This window comes from Acomys russatus, chromosome 26, assembly GCF_903995435.1.
Source record: "Acomys russatus chromosome 26, mAcoRus1.1, whole genome shotgun sequence".
Lineage (NCBI taxonomy): Eukaryota > Metazoa > Chordata > Mammalia > Rodentia > Muridae > Acomys > Acomys russatus.
This window is the reverse complement of record NC_067162.1, coordinates 29,367,162-29,386,145: the sequence shown is the minus strand read 5'-3', so window position 1 is coordinate 29,386,145 and position 18,984 is coordinate 29,367,162. Positions and strand designations below refer to the sequence as shown.

The following is an 18,984-nucleotide window of genomic DNA, read 5'->3' as shown; positions in this document are numbered from 1 at the left end:
GTCCTCCTGCCTTTGCCTTCCTAGTGCTGGGATTAAAGATAGGCACCACCATCCTGTAATGAGCTTCCTTACAAGATGGTATGTATCAACTTGACAGAAAATAATATACCACAGCGTAGATACTGAACACCTGCTTTGTGGCCATCATACAGTTCCTGACATCAGGAAGCACACATGGCAAAGTTGTGCTGATACTTAGAGTGCCACATGAGCCAGGCATGGTGGCTCACACCTTTAATCCCAGCACTCAAGAGGTAGAGACAGGAAGATCTCTGAGTACAAGGCAAACTAGTTTACAATATTTCTAGGCTATCCAGGACTACATAGTGAGACTCTATTTAAAATAATATAATTGTGTAAAAAAAAAACATATGATTGTAGACTTGTTGGCAGAATATAGAAAAACAATAGTCCCCAGACATGGTGGCTTATTGTTGTGAGGGTGCTGTCAGAATATAGATGAATATGTGTCTGTCTATAATGTCAAAATTAGTTTTTTATTTTGAGTCAGGCTTTCAGGTAGTCTAGGCTGGCCTCAAGCTCACTATGTGGCACAGAATGACCTTAACCCTGATCTTCCTGCTCCCAGTGCTGGGATCCTAGGCATTTACAATGACTCCTGGTGCTGCTGGAGGTTAAAAAATGGAGCTTTGTTTGCATTAGGCAAGCACTGTACTTAACTGAACTATTTCTAAATCCCCAGAACTTATTAATAACAGTAAGTTCACCAGGTACAATGGCTTCATTGCATTGATTTGCCACTTTAGTTAATAGCCTGCCCAGGCGAAACCAGGTTCTTTTATTGCAGTTTTAACTGGTAATATTGACTCTCAGACCGCACATTACCTATCACATAGTGAATCTGTTCCCTAACTGACTGACTGATTACAAAGGGGTAAAGAGGCCTCACCAGAGTTCAGGAAGTTTGTTTAGTTTTTTAAATTTTTTTGTCCTCAGTTTTTTGTTTTGTTTTCAAGACTGAGTTCCTCTGTGTAGCCCTGGCTGTCCTGGAACTCAGCTCTGTAGACCATGATGGCCTCGAACTCAGAGGTCTGCTTGCCTTTTAAGTGCTGAGATTAAAGACATGCGCAACCATACCAGGCTTCAAGAAGCTTTAAAGAGGGCTAAGAAGAACAAACTGGAGTGCTATATAGGGATGCAAAGACAGTGAGCATGCCTGGAGGTGTGCTGGAGACCCTGCTGCTACAGGGAGAGCCATGCCCAAGTACAGGTTTGAGGGAAACTAGGAATGACGAGGTGGAAGCAGAAGGAACAAGAGTTCAAAGTCATCCTCAACTACACAGCAAGCTTGGGACCACCTGGGCCATATTGAGACCATGTCTTAAGTAAAAAGCGGATTAAAGACATGTGGAGGTTGGTGGGGTGGCTCAGTGGATAAAGATCATTAAACCGGACAGGAGTTTGCTCTCCAGGATCTGTATAGGAGAAGGAGAGAGACAACTCCCACAGGTTGTCCCCTGACCCCCACAACCCCCATACGCTAATTTTTAAAATTGTTATGAATACGGTGGGTATTTTGCTTGCATGTGTATTTGAACCACTTGCATACGTAGTGCCCGAAGGGGTTGGAAGGCTGCATCAGATCCCCTGAACCTATAGTTACAGACAGCTGTAAGCTGCCAAGGGGATGAACACAAAACTGAATAGCTGGTTTGAAAATATTTCCTTCTTGGGGTGCATGATGTAAAATTCATAGAGGATCGATAAAAAATTTTAACTATTTCCTTCTAGGTTGAGCTGCTTTTGCATTTTACATAGTATCTGCCCCCTCCCCCAGGGTTTCTCTGTCACCCTGGCTGTCCTGGACTCACTTTGTACACCCGTCTGGCCTCGAACTCACAGTGCTCTGCCTTCCTCTTCCTCCCAGAGTGCTGGGATTTCAGGCTTGCACCACCCCCAGCTTCTGCTTAGTATCTTGAAATTTAAAAGTTTTACTTTTTAAGCCAGGCATTGTGGTGCATACCTTTAATCCCAACACTTGGAAAACAGAGGTAGGCAGATCTCTGCAAGTTCGAGTCCAGCCTGGTCTACATAGTGAGATCCAGGACAGTCAGAGCTACCTAGTGAGGCCCTATCTCAAACAAACAAACAAAAATTTAAAAATTTAAGTCTATTCAGTCACATTTTCTTTTATTGCTTGGCTTTTGGTATTGTGTGCACTTTAGTTTTTATTTGCTTTTATCTTCAGGATTTGAAGGAACTAGTTTATTCATCCCCCAAAAGGTAAATGGATATGAAATGTGATAATTGTATATGTAAGAGGGTGCTTTGGCTAAGAAGGGAAAGAGTGTGATAAGAAGTGTTAGAGTCTGAGAAGCAAGTGCTAAAGGGAATGGAGGAGTCCATCCTGCATTGTGCCAGGACTGAAAAGCACCACGCCTTGTTTGCAATTTTCTTTGTCATATTGTTGATATGACATTGACATCCATACAATGTCAGCGTATACCATAATCATGAATAAATGTTGGCTGTTGCCCAAAGTCAACTCAACAATCACCTTTGTGCCATGCATTGTTCCCAACAAATTACATCACAGAAATGTTCACTGAAACAGATTGCTGCCTGATTCTTAATAAACAGAAGACTAAAGATCAGTGTATTTCAAATTTTTGTAGCATGTGCTGTTACAGTATTTTGTATCCGTTTGGCCTACAAAGCAAATAACTGACACAGGGAGACTGAAACATACTTTAAAGCTGCCAGCACTTTGCCGGGCAGAGTTTGAACTGATTCTAATCTACTCGTAAACTAAACAAACTACTTTAAACCTTATAACACACATATATTTAAAGCACTTGCCACTATGACCCCTAACCCTAACCCTGACCCGGTCCGCGTCAAGTTCCCACCTTCCTCCAACCTTTCAAAACCTTCCTCTCTCCAACCATCCAACTTTTCTCCTCTCCTCCAGGAAGTCCCGCCTTCCATTTCCTGTCCTTCTGCCCAGCTGATTGGCTAAACAGTGCTTTATTGATAGTTGATACATTCATTCAGCATTCTTCCACAATTCCCCCTTTTAGTCTAATTTTTAAAAAAACCCTTTACCTATGCATTTATATCATTACACCAATATACAATATATATATGCACAAGAACCACCAAATAATTGTTATGTTATTATGTTTTGCTGTCTTCAAGCCCATCAGAGACTTGAGAAGGAATAAAATTAATTAGCTGAGTAAATAGGAAGTGCAGGTTAGCAGCTTCCAAAATGAAAAAAAGAAAAAAATGACAGAGACACTTTGCTACCTGAATAGTCACTCGAAACTCTTTAACACGTTGGAGCATCATCTTCAGCCTTCTGGGCCACTTTACCTGACAGACATGTTTGTGAAGCAGAGACTATTGAGGACTTGCTTACCCTGTCTAGGCAGAGTTAGGCCGTCAACTCCACCTGCATCTAAGTTTGCCCATTTCAGGCAGAATTCTGTCTGTGGCAGACAATAAGGACATTTTTTGCCCGGGGGCAAGTTTGCCACATCTGAAGCCATCTCCATATGTAGGTTCCTTGATGCTCATTACTTTCTTTGAGGCAGGCTGGGTGTTGCCAGGAGTCGACCTGTCTCATTTTCAAAGAACCCTCAAACTAATAAAACTTCTTTAAATGCCATATTCTGTAAGTCTCTGAGGTTTTTGAAGACTTAATCTAAATATTTTACCTTATCTATCTATTAAACCTAAGATGTATAGTCTTGTGATATAGTCTTTATCACTATATCTGTGATAAAGATATAGTCTTTATTTTTAAGTTTACCCCCTTGTAAATGTTAACCCAAGACTGATGGCAAAGACGGTGAGCTGGCTCAGCTGGCAAAGACACTGCTGCCAAGTCGGACAACCTGAATTTGACCTCCAGGACCACATGGTAGAAGAAAAGTGATTTCTACATATTATTCTCTCACCTCCTCATGTGCCTCCAAATAAATAAATGCAATAAAGTACTTCTAAAACAAAAATAAAAGAAATAAAAACCTTAAAAAACAAGCCAGGTAATGTGGCACATGCCTTTAATCTAGCACTCAGGAGACAAAAGCAGGTGGAATCTCTGAGTTCTAGGCCAGCCTGGTCTACACAGAGAAACTCTGTCTCAAAAAATAATTTTTTTTAATGTTGTAGCTAGATGCGTGATACACACCTGTAATCTCAGCACTCAGGGAGGTAGAGGCAGGTTGATCTCTGAGTTTGAGGCCATCCTGGTCACAAAGTGAGTCCAGAATATCCAAGAGTACATGGGAAAACCCTGTCTCAGAAAAATCAAACAACAACAACAAATATATATCCAACAGCTATATATTATTTAATTTATATAGTAAAAGAGGATTTGATTTTAGTTTGATGTTATATTGACTGATTTTCTTTCAAATATGAAATCTGCCCTGTCCCTGTATTCCTTGGATAAACCAACTTGTTCATGATGTATTGTTAATATATTGTTGGATTCAACTTACTAAAATACTTGACTAGATTTTTAAATGTATGTACATGAAGGGTGTTAGTCTGTAGTTTTCTATTCTTTCTAATGGCTTTGGTTTTTGACACAAGGGTAATGCCAACCTGAAAGTAAGTTGGGAGGCTAGGCATAGTGGTGTGCCCGCTTAGTGAAGAGGGCTAGGTAGGAAGGCCTTAAGCTCAAGATCAGAGTAGAGTATAGTGAGAGGTGTTTATTTTTTTATTATTGTTTTCTTTGTTTTTTAATGGAGAAATAACCTTTTAGAACTATTTATTCTTTAAATGTTTGGTGGAGTTGTCAAATGAAATCACCTGACCTGGAGTTTTCATTATAGGAAGCTTTGTTAACTATGATTTTAGCTTATTTCATAAATTTAGTATTATGTAGATAATTTGTTCTTGGATGAGTTTAGATGATTTACATCTTGAAAGAATTTTCATCTAAGTCATTAACTCTGTATGAAATTGTGCATAATGCTGTCTTCAGAATCTGTAGTGGTTATTTATTTATAATGTCTCTATATAGCTTAGGCTGGCCTGCAACTTACTATGTAGCCCTTTAATCTGGATCAGCCTTCTAAATGCAGGTATTATAGGTGTGAGTCATCATACCTGGCTCTTCTCTCGTCTGATATTGGTAATTTGTGTTTGTACCCATTTATCCAAATTAGTCTGGCTAGAGAATTATCAGTTTTATCAATCTTTTTAAAGAACTTTCTCTTTTTAATTTTTCTGTTTTTGTTTTTTCAAGACAGGGTTTCTCTTTGTAGCCTTGGCTGTCCTGGACTCACTTAGTAGACCAGGCTGGTCTTGAACTCACAGCAGTCCTCCTACCTCTGCCTCCACAAGTGCTGGGATTACAGCTGTGCAGTCACTGTGCCTGGCTGTTTTTTAATGTTTAGATTTATTTTTATGTGTATAGGTGTTTTGCTTGCATGTATATTTGTGCATGCCTGATGCCTGAGTGCAGTCAGAACCATGGACTAGAGGTACAGACGGTTCTGAACTATTGTATGGATGCTAGGAAATAAACCCAGATCCTCTGGTGGGCAGCCAGTGCTCTTCACCATTGAGCGTCTCTCTGGTCTTGCTCTCTTCCATTTTTATGTTCCACTGACTTCAGGTTTTGTCTTCATAGTTTTGTTTTTTGTTTTTTGTTTTTTGTTTTTTTTTTTTCTTCCTTGCTTGCTTTGGGCTAAGTTTGCTCGTTTTCTAGTTTCTTAAGATGGAAGCTAAGGTCATTGATTTGAAAGCCATTTTCTTTTTTAACATAGGTATTTACTACTATAAATTCCCTCATACATACTGCTTCAGTAGCATCCTATAAATTCTAAATTGTATTTTCATCCAGTTTATTTAAGATATATTGCTTATTATTTAAAAAAGCAGCATTTCAAAGGTGTGTAATTATGGACTAGAATTTGAACAATTGGTCTTTGAAAGAAAACTTTGTGTTTAAAATAATAAATCTTTCTCCCGTAGAAATGAAGACTGACCTGAAGTTATTATTGGAATGTCTGAAGTATCATATGGGTGACCCTTTGTCGCAAAGAGAAGTTCTGGTCACTATTCATTCAGTTTGTCAACAAGACGGTAAGACATAATGATAATTAGCTTTATGCATGATGCTAATTTTTTTCTTTTCCTTTCTCTTCCTCCTTCTCTTTCCCTCCCTCCTTCTCTCCATTTTCTCTCTGTCTGTTCTTGCCGCTCCCTCTCTCTTTCCTTCATCTTATTTTGTCAAGTAGCCCAGGCTGGTCTCAAACTCTTGATCCCCCTGACAGCCTCACTAGCACTGGATTCCATGCCTGTGCCACGCCCAACCCTCCACTCAGATTCCAGTTTTAATTAATATGTCAATATGCATGGTTGTTTCTCATCTACTCAGTCTATGTGTTATATTATTCACTTGATTCTTTTATTCATAACAGAATAAACAAAGTAAATATAATTTCTTGTTTTATTTGCAAATCTTACAGGTGAAGCAAGTATTTATTTCCGGGAAATTGGTGGTTTGATGTTTGTAAAAAATCTTGCAAAGTCAAGTGAGCATAGCATGGTAAAAGAAGCAGCCTTATACACATTAGGATCTATTGCAGAAGAAAATGGTAAAATATATTTTTATGTGCTTAAAATTATTTTAAATAAGTCTTTAGTTTTTTTCTCTTTATTTAAAGATGAATGTCACCACACCTGGCTTGACTCTCATTTTTCAGACTTATTTTTGTTTCCTGTGGAGGTTTTTGGGTTTTGTTGTTGTTGGTTTTCTGGGGTTTGGGGGGATTGTTTATGAGTCAGGGTTACTATGTAGCACAGTCTGGCCTTGAATGCACAATTCTCTTGTTTTGCTTCATAAGTTTTCATAATGCACCATTCCTAGGTTTTTTATTGAGCTTTGAAAAGACTTTTGCACCTCTAAAGTCTTAAGAAATATTATAAATATTGCTTGTCTCTTTGTTTTCCAAAGCAGATATCTGATTTTTTTTCTTGCTTTGTTTTTTTACTAATTTCACTTGGCCTCACTTTTCACTTCTGTTTGGTCCGACTTTCTTTCTTTTTTTTTTTTTTTTTATTTGGTTAGGACTTTATTGGCAATTCTAGAGTATTTTAATGTTTGCTCTGGAGCTTAGGCCAAGTCATTTTGATTAAGATGTTGCTGGTTTGGCACTGGCTGGCTGTCTCAGAAGGTAAAGATGCCAACAAGCCTGCAGCCCTGAGTTTGATGCCTGGAACTCATGCGATGGAGAGGGAGAACCAGCTCCCTTAAGTTGCTCCCCCATCCATAAGAGTACTCTGGCATGTCTGCACATGTGGGTGGACACAGACACACACAAGTAAATAAATAAATGTACTTTAAAATAGTTTTTTAATATTGCTGATTTAGTCTGTTAAGCACATATCAATTTTTCATAGATTTTATTGTCTCTAATGTATGTCAGTTAAGTGATATCTAGCTAAGAAGCATCCTCAGTTTGGCAACTTTGTGTTTTGTCCAATATATTTTTAAAATGATTTGTACTAAATATTAAAATGAAAATTGCATTTTATGTTTCAGTTTACTGTCAGCAAACTTTGTGTACTTCAGAATTATTTCAAGATTTAATCTTGCTCTTATCTAATGATGATTCAAACACAAAATTGAAAAGAATGTCTGTCTATGTTCTATTGGTTCTGGTTTCAAATAATAGTAAGTACAGTCTCTTATGAATGCTAAAAAACATTTTAATATGTTTTTGAAATAGTCATTAATACTTTTATTCTAGTTGTTTTTATATTAGTGTGCTTCCCCTCCCCCCATTTTTGAGACACTTCACTATGTAGAGGAGGCAGGCCTTGAACTCACTTAGATCCACCTGCTTCTGCTTTCCAAATATATTAGTAACTTTTTATATTATTAACATGTGAACGATACTATTTCTAAGGAAGGAATAGTGTACATTTAATCACTTGATATTTGTTAATTTTAACAAATAGTGATTTGTACTACTTAAGAAGTATTCAGTGGATTGGTCAACTTTTTACTGAATTGGTCATTTTGTTACAAGATTTACTGTTAGTCCTCAATGGTTTTTATTTTGGAATAATTTTAAGTTTATTGAAAAGTTGATAATATAATATAAAGTGTTCGTGTATACTTATTAGGTCTTTGCATGTGTATGTATGTATGTATGCATGTGTATGTATGTATGTATGCATGTGTATGTATGTATGTATGCATGTGTATGTATGTATGTATGCATGTGTATGTATGTATGCGTATGCATGTGTATGTATGTATGTATGTATGTATGTATGTATGCATGTGTATGTATGTATATATGCATGTGTATGTATGTATATATGCATGTGTATGTATGTATATATGCATGTGTATGTGTGTATATATGCATGTGTATGTATGTATATATGCATGTGTATGTATGTATATATGCATGTGTATGTGTGTATATATGCATGTGTATGTGTGTATATATGCATGTGTATGTATGTATATGTGCATGTGTATGTATGTATGTATGCATGTGTATGTATGTATATATGCATGTGTGTGCTTGGTGTTGAAGCTGGAGGTACCTACCTTCCTCAATCAGTTTTCACATGTGTGTTTTTATTTGTTTGTTTTGTTTTTGTTTTGTTTTGGGGACGGGCACTTCTGAATCTAGAGCTTTCCAGTTTGATCAGATTGACTGCCCAGCAAGCCTCAGGGATCAGACATAAGCTGCTGTGCCTCACTTTTTCTTTACTTTTCACATGAGTGCTGGAGATCAGATTCAAGTCCTTTTGCTTTACTGGCTGAGTCGTCTCCCCGACCTCTTCATTTATATTTAGAAACTTGCTCCATTGAATTCTCCAAGTTGTTAGGTACTTGAATTACTTGTAGGTTGTTCTTTTTGTTTGTTTTTTGCTACTTTGGAAAATTTGAAAAATATTTGTATTTTTTCTGCTTTGGAGATCATTTTCATATTGTAACAGAACTATAACTTAAAATAAACATTTTGTGATTTTTTAGAGAAAAATGAATGCTGTAAATTACTAAGCATCCTATATTTTCCACAATTAAACTGGATACAGAATTTTTAAAAGAATTTAAAATTTTATGTGTATGAATGTTTTGCCTACATATATGTATGTGCACTATATGTATGCCTGGTACCTACAGAGGCCATAAGAGGGAACTGGAGTTATAGATGGTTGTAAGCTACCATGTGGGTGCTGGCATTGCTCCCAGGTCCTCTGGAAGAATAGAAAGTGCTTTTAACTGCTGAGCCATCTTTCCAGCCCCTTGATTATAGGTTTTTTTCCTGCTGTAGTTCTGTATACTTTGTAATACTTTAAAGTACCTTAAAATCTAATTAAAATAGCATTTAAATGTCTTAATTCTATAACATTATTTTTAAATAAAGGTCATATTTATGTAATATGTGGCTATTTTTTAAGGGAATGGACAAACTCTTGTGAGAGAAACAGGTTGTATTGAAGTTCTGTCACAGTTGTTCAGGTAAGTAAATAAAATGTTTTATTATTTATTGTTTAGGACACTAGTGATTTATAATAATTTATTACTTATTTATATTTTATTTATATATTTTATTACTTATTATTTATAATATTTTGTTTTTAACTCAATAGGACAGTTCTTTCCAATTATGAGTTGAATTTGTCAGATAATAATGTTTTCCAGAATTATCTGTTGTGGTCTTCGGTGTGCAGTACTCTGTGTGTATGTGTCAACAATCCTCAAAATGGTAATTATTTCAACTATTTAAATACAAATATAAAAAAAAATGGTGACAAATCAGATTAAAACATGGTTGACATTCCTCCTTTCAGATGAGAATCAAATACTTTGTTGTTCACTTTTTCCATATGCTAATGAATGGCTAATGAATTGCATGAAACCGGAAATCATTCGCCCTATATGTTCATTTATTGGACTTACTCTTGCAAATAATAGTAAGTATTCATTATTTTCTAAGTTGCATATTAAGAAAGGTATTTCAAAACATAACAAAAAACTATTGAATTCATTTCATGAGTTTGATTCTCCTAATTTGCACCATTTTGGATCTATTTAGAGTGTTTTGTTTGTGACAGGATCTCTTCAGCCCTGGCAGGCCTAGAACTCACTATGTAGACCAGGCTGGCCTCAAACAGATACTGACCTGCCTCTGCCTTAAGTGCTTGGCTAGACTTATAAAGATAAGAAATCTTGGATGTAGATGTTATTGGGAGGATATTGGAAAGATGGTGGCAGCAGCATGGTTGTTTCTTGGGAGGTAGGGTTGAAGAATGGTCTCCTGGAGCCCAAACCAGCTTAGAGATCTCTATACAGATGACCTCAACCTTACGCTCCTCCTTCCCCACCATCCAACTGCTGAAAATGTAAGTATGTGCCCTTACATCTGCATGCTGCAATATAGTTTCCCCCAACCTTCCTAAATACTTTTATGAAACAGAACATTGAAATAACAAAACTAAAACCCCTCAGGGTGTACACTCTGCCCAAAATGCAATTGAATTAAAAATGAAAGTCATGGGACCAATAAGACAGCTCAGTCTGAAAGGCACTTGCCATTCAATATAATGCAAGTCTGATGATCTGAGTTTGATTCTCAGAACCTACATAAAGGTGTAAGGAGAGAACTGATTCTACAAAGTTGTACTCTGACCTCTACAGTGCTTGTGCATGCATGCGTTTACACACAAAACATATACACACACATAAATCCTTAATAATAAATATAATTTTTATGTTTAAGTAATATTTATTCTTTGAAAAATGTAAAACATAACAAAAATTATGAGAAAACTTTAAAAACTATCACATCGGAGTTGGGCAAGACAAACAGAAGGAAAAGAGCCCAAGAGAAGGCACAACAACCAGAGACCTATTCGTTTGCATACTCAGGAATCCCATAAAAATGCTAAACTGTAAGCCTTAACACATGGGCAGAGGACTTGGCACAGACCTGTGCAGGCCCTGTACATGTTGCCTCAGTTTCCATGAGTTCATGTGAGCTTTGTTTGTGTTAATTTAGAGAGCGTTGTTGTCTGTCCCCTCTGGCTCTTATTACTTTTTCCACTTCCTCTTCCTAGGAGTTCCCTGAGCTCTGAGAGGGAGGAATTTGGTAAAATCATCTCATTTATGGCTGAGTATCCAAGGTCTTTCACTTTCTGTATAATGTCTGGCTGCAGATCTCTGTATTTGTTCTCATCTACCACAGGAGGAATCTTTGCTGCTGATGGCTGAGCAACGCACTGTTTCCCTGGTCAGAGCATAAATACAATTTTTAAAAATTAATGAGCAAAAAATCTTGAAAAGATGACTGATAACAAAATATGTGATTATTAAAGACTCAGATTTCTGGAGGTTGTGGAAAGCTGAGAGATAAGGATTGCTGAAAGTGCAGGGCTAGCCTGAGTTACATATGTAGTGAGCTTCTGGCCAGACTGGGCTATAGTGTGATGCTCTATCTTCAATTTCCCCAGCCTACCCCTCTTCAAAAGACATAAATTGCCATGGGAAGTAGCATCATGCTAGATGTTGTTCCCTAGGTTTTTTTGTTTGCTTTGTTTTTTGTTTTGTTCTGTATTTGAGACACACTTTCTCTGTGTAGCCTTGGCTGTCTGGAATTCACTTTGTAGACCAGGCTGGGCTCAAACTCACAGATCCGCCTGCCTCTGCCTCCCTGAGTTCTGGGATTACAGGCATGTGCCAACGCCCCCAGCTTTTTAAAGGATTCTGAGATTCCATCTTTTTTTTTTTTTTTTAAGATTTATTTATTTTATGTATGAGTACTCTATCTGCATGTATGCCTGCATGACAGAAGAGGACATCAGATCACATTATAGATGACTGTGAACCACCATGTGGTTTCTAAGAATTGAACTTAGGTCCTCTGGAAGAGCAGGCAGTGCTCTTAACTGCTGAGCCATCTCTCTGGGCTTCGTTTTTGAAGAATTTTGTTTTGTTTTATGAGTATGAGGCTTCAAAGCCAGACCGTTTATGTGTGCAGTGCCTTTGGAGAGCAGAAGAGGGTGTAAATGCTTTTGCAATTGGAGTTATAGGCAGTTGTGAGCTGCCGTGTGAGTGCATGAAACTGAACAAAGGTCCTCACCTTCAAGAGGAGAGGGTGGTCTTAGCCAATGAGCCATTTCTTCAGGGTTTTGTGTAGCTCAGGCTGGCTTTGAACTGGCTCTTTCTCTTCCACCTCCAAAATGCTGAGATTACAGGTATGTGCCATCACACCTGTCTCCACAGTTTTGTATCAAAGAAATAAGATTTGTAAATTAAAGCTTTATAAACACAGGAGAATTTCAGAGCCTGATAATTTTACTGGTGATTCTACCAATGATGCAAGGATAAAAATACCCCCAAAAAATTCTACATAAATTATTCCTAGAAATATAAGTGGAAGAAACACTTCTGAAAACATTCTGTAAGGCTAGCATTATACCCAAGCCAAAAGAAGGCATTGCAACAAAATTATAATTAAATATCTATTATGAACATAGATATAAAAATATTATGTGTTTATAGAAGACAGAGCCTCATATAATCCAGGTTAGATTCAGCTTCTCTTTATAGTCAAGGATAGCCTTGAATTCCTGAACTTGCTGCCTTTTCCTCCCAAATGCTGAAATTACATCATGCTTGGCTTATGTGCTGCTAGGAGTTGAACCCACTGCTTTGTATATGATAGGCAAACATTCTAATCAACTCTGAGTTATAGTCAGCCTTAAATGTAAAGATTTAGAACAAAACTTTAAAAAATCAAGTCAGGATGATGCCACCAGTTTGTGTCATGATCTGTGTAGTGAATTCCCTGCCAGTCTTAATTCAAAAACATTTTTTAAAATTTGACCATATGGAAAAGGATCATATATTATGACCAAGTGGCCTCTGTCATAGGAGTGCAAGATTGGTTTAATATTAAAGAACCAAGAACTATATGATAATCTTAATAGTCAGAGGAAAGTATTGTGTATAATGTAACATCTTTATAACAAGTCTTGGTAAACCATAAATAGAAGGAAGGGAACATACTTAATGTGATAAAAGGCTTTGTCTTAGTTAAAGTTTCTCTTGCTGCAAAGAGATACCATGACCACAGCAACTCTTTTTTTTTTTTTTAAAGATGTATTATTTATGTATATGAGTGCACCTGCATGTGAGAAGAGGGCATGTGAGCCACCATGTGGTTGCTGGGAATTGAACTCAGGACCTTTGGAAGAGCAGACAGTGCTCTTAAGTCCTGAGCCATCTCTCCAGCTCCCCACAGCAACTCTTAAAAAAGAAAACATCTAATTGGAGCTGTCCTACAGCTGTCCTACAATTCAGAGAGTTAGTTCATTATTGTCATGGTGGGAAGTGTGGTGGCATGCAGACAAACATGGTGCTGGAGAGGGAATTGAGAGCTCTACATTTGAATTGGCAGGCAGCAGGAAGAGAGAATGACACTGAAACCTCAGAGCCCACCTCCAGTGACACACTTTCTCTAACAAGGCCACACCTCCCAGTAGTGTCACTCCCAATAGGCCTTTGGAGGCCATTTTCTTTCTTTTCAGATTTCTTTCTTTTTTTTAGATTTCTTTTTTTTTTTTTTTTTTTTTTATTTGTTCTGACTTCCATCTGTACTCCATGCCATGTGGTCACCCTTCCCATAAAAATAAGCAGATGGAAATTTAAAATATTCCCTTATAAGTAAAAAATATAAGACTTTTAGCTCCTTTCTAAGGAAGTGGCACAAACCTTTAATTCCAACATTGATAAAGGCAGGGAAATGAGGAGTTGAAGTTCAATCTTGGCCACATAAGGAGTTCAGTGCCACCCTGGGCTACATGAGACTGTCCCCCTGACCCCCCAAAAAGTTAGTTAAATAATTAAACACAAAATACATGTTTTTGGGAAGGAGAGGTGGCTGGAGATGTAGCTTAGTTGGAAGAGTGTTGATGCTGTGTGTGCGTTTTTCATTTCAATCCCCAGCACCAAATAAGTGAACAGCGTTAAATTCTGGGTATCGTATTATTATAGGTAAATATCTCTTATTTATTTACATATAAAATTAATTTTTGCTTTTAATCATCTTGACCTTTTTCTTTTCCTTTGAGACAAGGTATCTCTGTGTAGCCTGGCTGTCCTGGACTTGTTTTGTGAACCATGCTACCTTCAAACTCACAGAGATCCGCCTGCTTCTGCCTGAGTGCTGGGATTAAAGGACTGCGCCCCTGTGCCCGGCATCATCTTGGCTTTTATTTTTTATTGTTGTTTTTTGGTTTTTCCGAGACAGGATTTCTTTGTGTAACAGAACCCTGACTGTCATAGACTCACTTTGTAGACCAGGCTGACCTTGAACTCACAGAGAGATCCACCTGCCTCTGCCCCCCGAGTACTGGGATTAAAGGTACATGCCACCACCATCCGCTTCATCTTGGCTTTTACATCATCAACTAGACTAACCTAGGAAACAGTTTTATGGCAGGATTTTACCTAGTAGCCTCATATCCATTGGTCATAAGTCTGTTTCTAGGACAGGAACTGTAGAGATACTGACTTCAGAGCCTCAGGGGGTGACACGTGCCTATAATATCACTTGGGAAGCAGCAGCAAGGAAATCTTGAGGGTGAAGCCAGCTGGGGTAAATAATAAGAATATATATATATTATACACACACACACAAAATATATAAACATACATTTTGTATATATGTATATATCTATCACTGAATTTTTGTTCAATGATATGTTAAATTTTGTGTTCCAAGAACCAAAAGAATTAGGTGTGGGGCTGGAGAAATGGCTCAGCGGTTAAGAGCACTGTCTGCTCTTCCAGGGGTCCTGAGTTCAATTCCCAGCAGCCACATGGTGACTCACAACCATTTATAATGTGATCTGGTGCCCTCTTCTGGACTGCAGGGGTATATGTGCAGGCAGAGTGTTGTTTTTTTTTTTTTTTTTTTTTTTTTTGGTTTTTCGAGACAGGGTTTCTCTGTGTAGCCTTGGGCATCATGGACTCGCTTTGTAGACCAGGCTGGCCTCGAACTCACAGCGATCCGCCTGCCTCTGCCTCCCGAGTGCTGGGATTAAAGGCATGCGCCACCATGCCCGGCTTGAGTGTTGTATATTTTTAAAAAAGAATTAGATGTACATAAAGGCATATTTAGCAGCCATGGTGGCATACGCCTTTAATCCCACCTCTTTGGAGGCAGAGGCAGGAGGATGTCTATGAGTTCCAGGCCAGCCTGATCTACATAGTAAGTTCAGGACAGCCAGGACTATATAGAGAAACCCTGTTTCTTTAAAAAAAAAAAAAGCATATGTTTTTTGAAACAATGAGACACATTGTCATTTGTAGAGTAAAGCAGTCTGAGATATGAGTTATGTTGGAATTTAGAAAATAGGCCACTTGCTGATTATAATAGCAAGATAAATGAATGAGTCTGTCCTTTCATTGTTAACATGTTGAGTTAGGGTCCTGTTGTAAGCCCGGGCTGCCTCTGCCTCCACAGTACTAAGATGATATGGCTAGACTACTTTTCCACTCTCTACCCCACTAAATATATTCTTTATAGCTCTACTGAAATATTTGTTTAATAATTATGAAGCACAGTTTCAGAAATGAAATGAAAGATTTCCTACACAAACGAAGCACTATCCTACTGTACATATAATTGTATGGTGCAAGGGGAGTGTTACTATGTTTATATGTAAGGGTGTGTGTGTGTGTGTGTGTGTGTGTGTGTGTGTGTGTGTGTGTGCGCGCATAAGTGGATGAATGTTGAACTTTTAATTCTGTAATTTTGGGGAGTTTCAGTGTTTGAAATGAAACGTATTTAATATAGGATAATTGAATGAAACAATACACCTGTCTTTTGAGATATTCATAGTTTTGCTACTTTATTCTTCAGCCCATGTTCAGAACTGTTTTGTGTCTGCGGGTGGACTGGATGTTTTGTCTCAAGTTCTTGTGCAACTACAGTCTGAGTCACATAATACTTTTTCCAGTGCTAAGCTTGCAGTGGCAGTGACAAGGACCCTGGATGCATGTATTACTAATAATTGTGAGTAAAAGTGCTTAGTCAATTTTCTATAATTGAATTTTGTTTGAACTGAACATGGTGAATGTTGAAATGCTACATTAAATACTACTGTGGGCAAAATTTCTAGCTTCTTACAAATGGAAAGGAATCTTAGAAATTACCTATTCCAATTCCTTACTTTACCACTGGAAGTTACACTTCCCTAAGGATGCATATCCAAGTCTTCTGACTTTAGATCTAATGAGAAAATCAAAATAAGATCTTATTATTCTTTTTGTTTTGTTGTTTTTTGTTTGTTTTTTGAGACAGGGTTTCTCTGTGTAGCCTTTGCTATCTTGGACTCTCTTTGTAGAGTGCCTGGCTTTGAACTCACAGAGATCTGCCTGCCTCTGCTGGGATTAAAGGCGTGAACCACCATGCCCAGCTGATCCTATTATTCTTAAATCATTATTTCAAAAAGCTGTTTTAGCTAGATGTAGTGGTGACGCCTTTAGTTCCAGCATTTGGCAGGCAGAGGCAAGTAGATCTCCTGAGCTCCAGGACAGCCATGATCACACAGTGAGACCTTGTCTTTAAAAAAAAAAAGCAACTTCAATAAGTTTTAGATAACAAATAAAAAACATTGAGATATCAAAAATGGAAAACTCAATTTATAAAATTTTGAGAACAAATTTGAGCTAGAGAGAGGTGGTTCAGCAGTTAAGCGCCTTTGCTACTTTTTCAGAGGACCTGAATTTGGTTCCCAGCACCCAAGTTGGGCTGCTCACAGTGACTTGTAGCTCCAGCTCCATGGATCGAACACATTCTTCTGGCCTCCTCAGGCACCTGCACACATGGAACATACACTTATATAGGGACACATACATATACATAAAACTTAAAAAATTAAAACATGCCTTTTTGTGACAAGTGTGATGTCAGACATATTCAGGGTATGAATGAGCAACAGAACCAGAACAGGACACATCTGTTTCTCATTGGTATAAACACTTAGAAAAACAGTCTGTAAATCCTTGTAATAAGGACGTCTTTACATTCACAAGCAATCTAAAAAGTAGGTGGATGAATTTTTAAAGATTTATTTTATGTATATGAGTGTTTTGCCTTAATGTTTGTATGTGTACCATGTGTGTGCCTACTGTCCATAGACACCACAAGAGGACATTGTGAACTGGAGATACAGGTGGTTATGAGCCACCATGTCAGTGCTAGGAACTGAACCTGAGTCTACTTCTGTAAGCCCAGCAAATTCTCTTAACCACTGAGCATCTCTCTAGATGCCTCTAGATCTCTCTAGTAGCCCCTAGATGCCTACTTCATAAGGAGTTACTGAATACCTGCTGTGTGCTGTGTCCATAAGACAAAAATAGTTGAGATCTAGTCCCCTGAACCATGAGATGTATCAGCAGGTAGAGGTGCCTGCTGCCAAGCCTGATAACCTGGTGGGCACAGAAAACTGACTCCTGGATAAACTTGTCCTGTGATCTCTGCGTGTGTATCATGGCACATATACAAGTGCACACACAAACACAAGTATATGTAAAAAAGATTAAATGATACCAACCCTTTGGAAATTCACAACCTTTTTGTTCATATCAGTATTACTAGACTCTGGATGAACTCTGTTAAAAGCCCAGTGAAGGCCATGCAGGGGAGGGCATACCTATAAACCCAGCATTTAGGAAATAGAGGCAAGAGAATCAGTGTTCAGGGTTAGCCTCTGCTTAATAACAAGTTTAATGCCACCCTGTGCTGTGTAAGACCCATCTCAAATAAAATAAATATATATCTTATGAAGAAAAGTATAGCTTAACATAGTAGATTTTTTGAATCTCATCACAGCTCATCATAGGTTTATAGATCCTTCATTGCATCATTAACAGTAGCATCAATGTCAAGCAGAATTTGGTTACCTAGTAATGTCCTTGCTGTCCAGTGTAGATATGAGTAGATATATAAGGTAAGAGCATGTGTGTTCAGCTTTTAGGAATATAGTATTAGTTCATATTTACAGCATCATGCAAAGCAACTAAGAAGAAAACAGTTTAACAAACAGCATAAAGGGCTAGGCATGATGGCACACACCTGTAATCTCACCACTGGAGAGGCAGAGGTGGGGCCATTTCTATGAGTTGAGGCCAGCCTGATCACATAGAGAACCAGGTCAGTGAGCCTTGTCTCAAAACAAGTATATACTTGTTTTGTATATACTCAAAAAGAGTATTTAATGAGGACTATAATAAGCCATTGTCTTCTTATAGTGTATTTATTTAAATTGACGTATGTGTACATGTATATTGGATGCTATGTGACATAAATATTAGATATTATATAGGCATATGATATTCTCCCTGAATAATCTCTGAAAACATTTAGTACATGTATACTTTAGAGAATTTAAACTTGTACTTATTTTTTCCTGTATTAAACTAACAGCTACTTTTGCAGTGGTGTTATCCAAATACCACATTGTTTCTACACTTCTGGCATTACTGCTTCATCAAAGTCTTAATTCAGGAGAAATGTTTAGCATCATACTTGCCATTGGTCACTGCACAGAGGATTGTGGTGAGTATTCTTTAGTTGAGTGTGTATTGAAACAGTGGGATGGAAACATGCTTTTGCTTCTTTCCCCTCTTACTGGTGAAAGGCTTGAAATCCCGCTTTTCTCTCAGTCATTTAAGCTTCTTATTTTCTTTCTCATAGTCTAGTCAGTCAGTCACTGAAGTTAGTCCACTCCTCTTTCTCACTCCATATTTCTTTCCATTGCCCCAGCCCATTGTCACATTTCACCAGTACACCTGTAACAGCCACCACTTCTGCTCCTTCTTGTGGCTTTCCATTTCAGTTGCCTTGCCATGTCACTATACAAATCTAATCCTGTTGTCTCACTATAAACCTTGACAAGTCACTTCTTCTAACCATCAGTGAAGACTTTCAAAGGTTTCATTTCCACCCTCTATTTGCATCCCAG

At 37.8% G+C, this 18,984-nt stretch overlaps 1 protein-coding gene across 2 annotated transcripts in view; it reads left to right on the top strand.

The window, feature by feature from the left end:
- The window catches only part of Terb1 (telomere repeat binding bouquet formation protein 1), a 44,078-nt gene that overhangs the window by 981 nt on the left and 24,113 nt on the right, over nucleotides 1–18,984 (top strand). The window contains exons 2-10 of one of the 2 annotated variants that reach the window (XM_051169173.1): nucleotides 5,953–6,063; nucleotides 6,450–6,578; nucleotides 7,526–7,657; nucleotides 9,409–9,469; nucleotides 9,601–9,716; nucleotides 9,802–9,924; nucleotides 15,879–16,031; nucleotides 17,417–17,419; nucleotides 18,447–18,578. In XM_051169173.1, coding sequence (XP_051025130.1) covers nucleotides 5,953–6,063; nucleotides 6,450–6,578; nucleotides 7,526–7,657; nucleotides 9,409–9,469; nucleotides 9,601–9,716; nucleotides 9,802–9,924; nucleotides 15,879–16,031; nucleotides 17,417–17,419; nucleotides 18,447–18,578 — 960 coding nt within the window. The remainder of the gene's footprint in view (nucleotides 1–5,952; nucleotides 6,064–6,449; nucleotides 6,579–7,525; nucleotides 7,658–9,408; nucleotides 9,470–9,600; nucleotides 9,717–9,801; nucleotides 9,925–15,878; nucleotides 16,032–17,416; nucleotides 17,420–18,446; nucleotides 18,579–18,984) is intronic. The other variant, XM_051169174.1, reaches the window with a different exon arrangement.